Genomic DNA, 7,864 nt, shown 5'->3' with positions numbered 1-7,864 from the left:
GTTTCATTTCTTAGAATGAAGCATACGTGTGTAGTTTTAAAAATACATAATGAAAATAATTTTTCATAATTTTTTAAAGTATTTATTTTATTATTACTATGTTTTAATAATAAATGTAAAAATGTATTTTTATACATGTTTTGGATGGCTAGATATAGTTGTATATATGTATATGGCCTTCTCAATCCAAGCCATTGGTTTAGTTTACTAGCCCCACCACTTATAAAAAGCTCAAGGCAATCAGCTCATGCTCGGTCTAGATCAATATTATTTGCAAGAGCATTTTATCTGGTTCATTTTGCCTTTTATGAGGGAGGACCAGGCTTGGATTTTATGATTAAAGCATTATGTTGAACGTTCGCTGGTTTCCCGCCTTCTTCTTCCGCGAACTTTAAACAGAAGAAAGGAGGAACGCAACTGTGGGAAATCCGCTGTGCCAGCGAGCGCGTCTGAGCAGAGTCTGCTGCAGTGGACGCTCGCGGCGGTGGGCTGGAGTAACTCGCCAGGGGAACGGACGAACTCGCTGCCAGCCGCCTGGGTTGTGGAGGGGCGGCTGTCGTCCGTGAGCGAGTGGAGGAGCCTGAGGCCGTCCGCCATGATGAGGAGGAGCCCGTTTTCATTCATTATTCACCATTTCCAACTGCTTGAGGGGGTCGTTCAACTTGAGCGTACTGGAGCGATTTTACTCGACTCCATTTCCTGTAGAACAAATGAATAATCTGTAAATATCAGTGTTTATAAATGTCTATGTATGTATTTTTTCCTTTCTTCTGCTAAAACATGCCATCTTTCTATGTTAATGTGAGTAATGATGGCTCAGTTAATGTGAAATTATTTAAGTAAAGTTAGACTGTGGCTTTAATGCTAGTTACTCTAGACTAGTGGGTGGTTGTGTATTAGGAGAGTATTTTTAGATATCTGTTCTGGATTTTGAAAAGAGCAGCAGATCCCAATAACATATAATCTTTGCAGACATCTTCAGGTGAATACTATAATATTCTAAACTATAGTACAGTAAATCTGCTTTTGAAGCTACACAAGTGTTCAAACGAACTCATGTACCATGTTAAACTGAGTTCAACTAAAAGCATTCATGCATCTATTGCTGTTTACCTTGTTTCCAGTCGTTGTGTCGGTGTACAGCCCTCGCTCGAGCGTTGTGGTGTTGGTTGAAACGACAAACCATGTCTTTCTCCTGGATCCTCCTCCTCTTCTCTTCCAGAAACTGGGTATGTTTCTGACGCACATGATGGACGTCCTGTTCCAGCTTGGCTCTCTGTAGAGCGAGAGCTTCCTCCATTTCCATCTTTTCACGCCCATGACGCAGACGCACTTCTGTCCTCCGAGCCTCTATGAAGTCGTATCTGCGGCCTTTGGCTACTTGACGCTCAATGTGCTGCTCGGATACCTTCTCTGCAAGGTTTCTCTGCAGTCTGGCCTTGTCAAATGATTGATGGCATTGAACTGAAGGCGTCGTCTTTTCCTGAGCGGGTGGATTTGGACACAGTCCTGAATAATAAAAACACACGTCACATTTATTTCATGTTAATATGGTTCTCATGAAGGATCTTGTGTTTACTTCATACTCAAGTGATGTTTTGAATTCAGATCGCTCACCTCTAACATAGGAAGTGCCAAAGATGGGAGGAAGCTGGACAGACTGCGGACGACTGGAGACACTAATACTGTTCTGGCGAGTGAGCTCCTGTTGAGGATAAATAATAAGAAAACGCCTCAATACTTAGTTCAACATATGAATGCAGGCTTAATATTAATACTGACGAATTATGGTTGAATAAACACATTGATAAGCTTCTTACCGTCATCGTCGCAATGCCTTTTGGGTTCCTTTTCGGCGGTGGTTGTGGCTGCAGTCTTGGCCTGTCTGCGGCAGTCAGAGGTGGTGCGGTCAGATCAGGACTGACACACGTCGGGAGCCGGAGTGTGCGAAATTTATTGCTATACATTTTCTGATCTGTAATGGTACACTGATCCAAAATCTTTCAACCAAGTAATATTTTATGATCCGAAACCGCACACAGATCAGAAAGCTATGATGTGCAATTCAACTGTACTAATACACAGATCTGAACACAGATCGAGATGGATATAGTACACTGAATAGAAAAATGCAGATTCACAATCAGACGCTGACAGGGAATCGTACACTTAGCATTCAAAATTGCACACTGATCACAGCTGTAGACTGATGCAAATAATCGTATATCGACACTAAATCGCATATACACTAACAGCAACGAGTCAAATGCGAGTTTTTCAGCGAGAGCGGCACTTTAAAGCCTCCCGCGCTGACTGTGACGTCACGAATAGAACGAATTCCGATGTCGTCAGCGCTTCAGTGCAGGTGACAGGATTATTGTTTTGATTTAAAAATCACAATGACTTGAGTTTATATGCTTCCCACAAGAAGCACAAGAGAACAATGTAGATTAGGCTACTTGTGGTTAATAATGCTATTAATATCTTGTGTCTACACACACATAAAAATACACGTAGTTTGTACTTTGTAGCCTAAATGAATAATTGCCGGAACAAAAACGGCAATCAAAAGGCGTCGTGACCGACATTTTAAAACCAAAAGAGACCAAAAATCATTCAGTTGAACTGAGACATTCTCTCACCGACGACATCGTTGCTTTTTCCGTTTCATCGATTTCTGATTCCGACTGATATGTCCCGCTCGTGTTTCCCGCTGTCCTCAGTTTGCTGAGTTGTACAATGTTTTTCCTCAGTAAATCATTACAAAGAAAACGCCGAACGATTTAGCGCGTCGAGTCGAGTCAGTCTAAATAAAATCAGTCACTCAGTAAGGATGAAATACATTTTTTTTTAAAAATGACATAAAAAGTAAATAGATATAAAATAGTACAAATACTAAAAATAACGCCATATTTCCAAAGATCTGAGCGATCCGGTGCACTGCTGAACTATCGTCTCTGGAGCCTGAAGATTTGAAAATAAACCGTTGCAACCGTCACCTCAAATTAACTTATGTAAGAGGGAAATAAATTTATCATATGAGATGGGGTAATGTGAGACATCGGGTAATGTGAGACACCCCCTGTATCTCGGCAACGGAACACATTTGTGGTTATGTGACAATTATGTTTTCAAGCCCCTCACATTTCCCCATGACATCTTCTAAACGCTATTTGACATCTGAAGGAGTCCTAGGCCTCAAACAACCTAAATAATACGTCTTCCAGTAAACACACACATCAAATAGTTGTGCTAAGGGTATGTTTTCAAGCCCCTCACATTTCCCCATGTGAAGGAGAGGCCTTTTTTCACATGTTTTTTTCAAAATATTTTTTTTTTTGCATGTAAAAGTAAATTTTCTTGCGGTCAACTTAATCAACTGTTGTGCCAAAGCAAAATGATTCAGGTAGAAAAACTTATACATGTTGATGAACTATCAACATATAAAACCATGTGATGATGCTAGCTGAAGATTAGCCTGAATTGCTAAGAGAGATCGTTTTTTTTCTAAAATGTAGTGGTGGGGTAAAGTGAGACAAATGCTTTGGGGTAAAGTGAGACATGAGGCACAAGTTAAATTTAGTCTTAAAAATATTTTAATGTAATATTACATTGCATATGTTTCATTTTTAATGTCATAAACATTGTAGAAAAGCCATCATGCCAAGGAAAACACCAGGAAAGACAACCTGGGGCAAAAAAATCCTCGAGGAGAATGATGTGGCACATGTTGTGGTAAAGAAGCTGCCTCAACCTAAAAGGCCTGGAGAGATGGAGAGAGCAACTCCTCATCTTTCCCTGTAACCTTCAGGGCTGGAATATAGAGTAGGTCTAGTTGTAGAGTATGACAGTAGGCTGATGTTCTAATGCAGGTGGGTCTAGTCCTGTGTTCTGAGTCCCAGGCTGTTCTAGCTGGTTCTGATTGTGCTTTGCTCTGACCTCCAGACACTAGCTGGCTCTAAGGGTCCGTTCACACTTGTAGTTCGGTTCGTTTGGTTAATTTGGTCTGGACCAAAGAAGAAGAAAAAACATTTAGTCCTGGTCCAATTAGCGTTCAGATTGGCAATTTTATCACCGAACCAAAAGATACTGAACCTTGAGGCACAGGGATACATTCACAATGTGATTGGTCAGATTTTATGACGTATTGCCTATTTTGAGACGGAACTTAACAAAAATCCCAAACAATGCTGTGTGCTGAGGTAAATGCGCTCGTTGTGTGTGCATAGCAGCGCATAGCCTGCATGTGATGGTATTTTGGCCAGCTGGGAACTCGTGAGCTTATAACGTGTAAAGTAGTCAAAACAGCGGCAGAAATCCATCCGTCACACACACAAACGAGATGTGCGTCTGATGCCTGTGATGGGCAAACTCGCAACTATGACAAGAAAGTCCGACATGCGTGAGGATTCTGTCCTTTTTAGGGTCTCTTTTTAGGGCAGCGTTCACATTTGTTCAAATAAACCCCACTAACTGAGCAATCGCACCAGGGTTCGTTTTAACTGAACCAAACATGACAAGTGTGAACGTACCCTAAGGGTCCTGTGTTCTGACCCCCAGACTGTGTTCTAATCTAACTGGTTCTATCTGTCATTTGAATGTTAATTAAAATATTTTTAATTATATTATGTTGTATTTGATTTTGTTCAGAGTTACTTTCAAGTGTTTAGAAAAAAAATGTGCTTAATTGACCAGTCCCCATGATTCTGTTAATAGTCCGACATTAGTTCTGGAATGTGTGGTTGTCAAGCTAGCTGTCAGGATTCGAGCTGTTACAACATGTGTTGTTATGGTAGTTTCAGAGTGGAAAAAGTAAGTGGATCAGTTTACCCCCTTGATTTCTCTGGTCTGTCTCAGTTTACCCCTAAGCTGAGGTAAAGTGAGACACAAGATGACTTTTTTAAAAACAATCATATTTTCACTGACCTTCGTCCTGAATACATTCTGATAATTTCTATGGCTAGGAAACATCCTGAATTAATGGGAAATGTGTAAATTTTACTGAGCAAATGTAAAAAGTGTCTCACTTTACCCCACTCTCCCCTACCAGTTTAAAACATAAAATATTTAACATAGCCTACACTTTATACTCTTGGGTCATTCTACAGAAACGTCCACTTTTGGTATGACAAAATGTCTTAAAGTATTTCTTTTTCTAACATTTAAACTTAGACCACATTATTATATTACACTTTGACTTTATGAATGCACACAAATGACACAAATTTTTTTGTCACTGGTGTTACCATAATTCTGTGGCAATTTTAACGTTTTTATGAAATATTTCTTTTTTTTTTCAGCACATGCAGTCAGAATTTCAGAATAATAACGATAATGCAAAAAATAAGAAAATTATGTTATTCGTTTTAATTAGGGTAGTTAAAAGTTAGTTAAAAGTGTGATTGAATGATGTTAGTTCATTTGCACAACCATGTATTTGCTATAACAATGAAAATATTTTTTAAATAGATAACTGCAATGATTCATAATATTGTAAGATATAATATAATATTTCATAGTTAATAAGTAAGGATTAAAAATAAACATTTCATTAAGAGTAATTATGCTTCCCCTTAAGAGATTTTTTCGCCCCTTTTTTGGCAGAAACAAGCTTCCATTAGCCTGGGTGCCAGCCCGAACCCCGCCCACATCATTTTTTGGACGGGAAGTTCGGTCTGGACTCGATCCATTGTGGAGTAATTATGCTCGGCTCCCAGAAGGCCGAGCCAATCAAATTGCCAGGGCGGGCTTTAATCGATGATGGACAGGCTATCTGCGGTTACGTAACCACCCACGTCATCAAAGAGCGCTTGGGTTGAATTGGTTTTCACCAACGATGACTGCAGCTGGAGAAGTAAGATGTTTAGGTTCTGCTATCACGTCTGTAATAAAAGAAATCGACAGCACATTCATTTTAAAAGACGAACAAAGAACCGCAATCAAGGCATTTGTCGATGGGAAAGATGTGTTTGCCGTCCTTCCAACGGGATTCGGCAAAAGTTTAAGTACAAGTTCAACATACGTCACTTACTGCGTTGCTCTGATTGGTTGTAGGTCTATCCAATTGAGTGCAGAGGTTTTTTTTTTTACTGGTTCGGTTAAGACACACCCCATAATTCAAGTGCAATGGAGCAGTATCAGACTCACATTCTGCCTAGAATATGAGTATGACGAAGTCAGGCTAAGCTTCCATAGAAACCCCTTCTGGAATCTTTATTCTTCAGAGGCTCTATATATGAAGGCCTGACAGGATCCTTTAAGGTTTTTTATAGGTTTCTTCTAAGAGAGTTTTCTGCATGTTTTCTGTTAACCAGCACTGAAGGTCTCTCAAACACCATCAGTCTTCCTCTCTCCGTCTGAAGACACTGTGGTGTTTTCAGTCTTTCAGCTCAGATTAGCAGCAGGTGTCTACGCATCGTCCTCTCACTGTTTCCAGACTTGGACACGCTGACGGACATGCAGTGGCACTGCTTGACGCTCTGGATCTTGCGGTAGCAGTCGAGCTCCACGGTGAGGCTGGTGAAGCGGTTCGGCCGGCAGAAGGCACATGACTGGAACGACTCCTGCTCCTTCTTGACGTGTCGAGGGATGAAGAAGAAGTTGCACTGGCCGTAGCAGAAGCAGTTGATGACCGTTCGGCTCCTGCAGTCCTCCTGACTGACCGTCTGCCGCAGTGGCTGGGTCTTGCACCAGTCGCTCTTCAGGTACTTGCACCCCATCACCACCAACACTTCCTGGCTGGAGACCAGCACTTCCTGTTTGTGAACGCACCGGTCCGGAATACATTTTGGTGAGTTTTGACTCATTTTGTTGAATTCTTTTGATTGTATATGCTGTTCATTAAAATAATCGAAACTTTAAGTCCTGTCTGGTCCTCAATGACAGCATCCTGAAGTCCTCCAGGAGACTTTTAAAAAAATGTCACTGTCCTCCTGAGGAGCGCTAGCTCTCGTACTCACAGCCTCCAAAGCTGTTAGCAGCCTCTCCTCAAACTCTGTGCTGCTGTGTGCTCTCTTTCTCCTGTGTGAATCCGGCCTGTTCCTGAAGGCTGGACTGGCTCGAGCTTGTACTCGGCCTCTCAATCGGCTGGTTCACCTCACACTGCTGGCTGTGTGTGTGTTGTTGTCTGTGCTGCCTCACTGTGTCCAGCAATGGTACCTTCTCTTTCTTCTGGGGTCAGGGCTTCCCCTACCACATTACTGGCAGTTATTATATCTTCTAGGAAGGAGTTGAGGAAGCCCATCACCCCACTGTAGCACCATGGCCGGACACTGCTCACCCCTGCTCCACTCCTCTTCCTATCTGCCTCCTTCCTCCTCTCATTTCTGTAGGTGTCTATACAAGACTTCCATCTTTTTCTGCACTCATCTGATAGTGAAAAGACAATAGAAAACACATATTCAATATAAACACCTCATTATCCACCTTTCAGAATAGCTTGTTTGCATGCTGTCTGAAATGGCACTGCTGTATGTGCAACTGTATATATTGAAGCTTAATGACATTTATCATTATTTTCTCCAGCTAAGCAATATGTTGGTAATACCATAGGGGAGACCAGGTATAGTACACTTTTGTTTTGCCTTGTAGCAAAAAATATACACTATATATACACTTATCTCATAGTGAAGACCAGTGTATATAAAAAGGAACAACTGTGGACATACAAAATTACAAATCCTTAATGCATATAATTATATGATCCCCTCGGAATATTGAACATTTTAAATCCATCTTTTTGGTGGTTAGTGCATTTTACAGCACAACATCTCAGTGTAATCTCTGTTTCTGCTAAATGTGCCGTAAAGAGTGCCGCTTTCTGCCCCCTAGTTGTGCGCATCTCTGTGATGATGTTGCAATTAAT

At 41.1% G+C, this 7,864-nt stretch overlaps 2 protein-coding genes across 2 annotated transcripts; both read right to left on the bottom strand.

Annotated features, from left to right (window-relative positions):
* Positions 1-227: 227 nt before the first annotated feature.
* Positions 228-2,990, bottom strand: LOC125245287. Its single transcript, XM_048155824.1, has 4 exons — positions 1,821-2,990; positions 1,618-1,705; positions 1,114-1,509; positions 228-699 (listed from the first exon to the last, which is right to left on the bottom strand). Exons 1-4 carry the CDS (start codon positions 1,965-1,967, stop codon positions 683-685), a joined length of 648 nt encoding a protein of 215 aa, XP_048011781.1. The 5' UTR covers positions 1,968-2,990; the 3' UTR covers positions 228-682.
* Positions 2,991-6,389: 3,399 nt separating this feature from the next.
* On the bottom strand, positions 6,390-6,921 carry LOC125244472 (gremlin-2-like). Its single transcript, XM_048154550.1, has one exon. The coding sequence runs from the start codon at positions 6,804-6,806 to the stop codon at positions 6,390-6,392; it is 417 nt and encodes a 138-aa protein (XP_048010507.1). The 5' UTR covers positions 6,807-6,921.
* Between the last annotated feature and the right edge of the window lie 943 nt (positions 6,922-7,864).

Source organism: Megalobrama amblycephala, linkage group LG14 (genome assembly GCF_018812025.1).
Source record: "Megalobrama amblycephala isolate DHTTF-2021 linkage group LG14, ASM1881202v1, whole genome shotgun sequence".
NCBI lineage: Eukaryota > Metazoa > Chordata > Actinopteri > Cypriniformes > Xenocyprididae > Megalobrama > Megalobrama amblycephala.
Note: the sequence above shows the minus strand (reverse complement) of the source record. Positions and strands in the feature narration are given on the sequence as shown.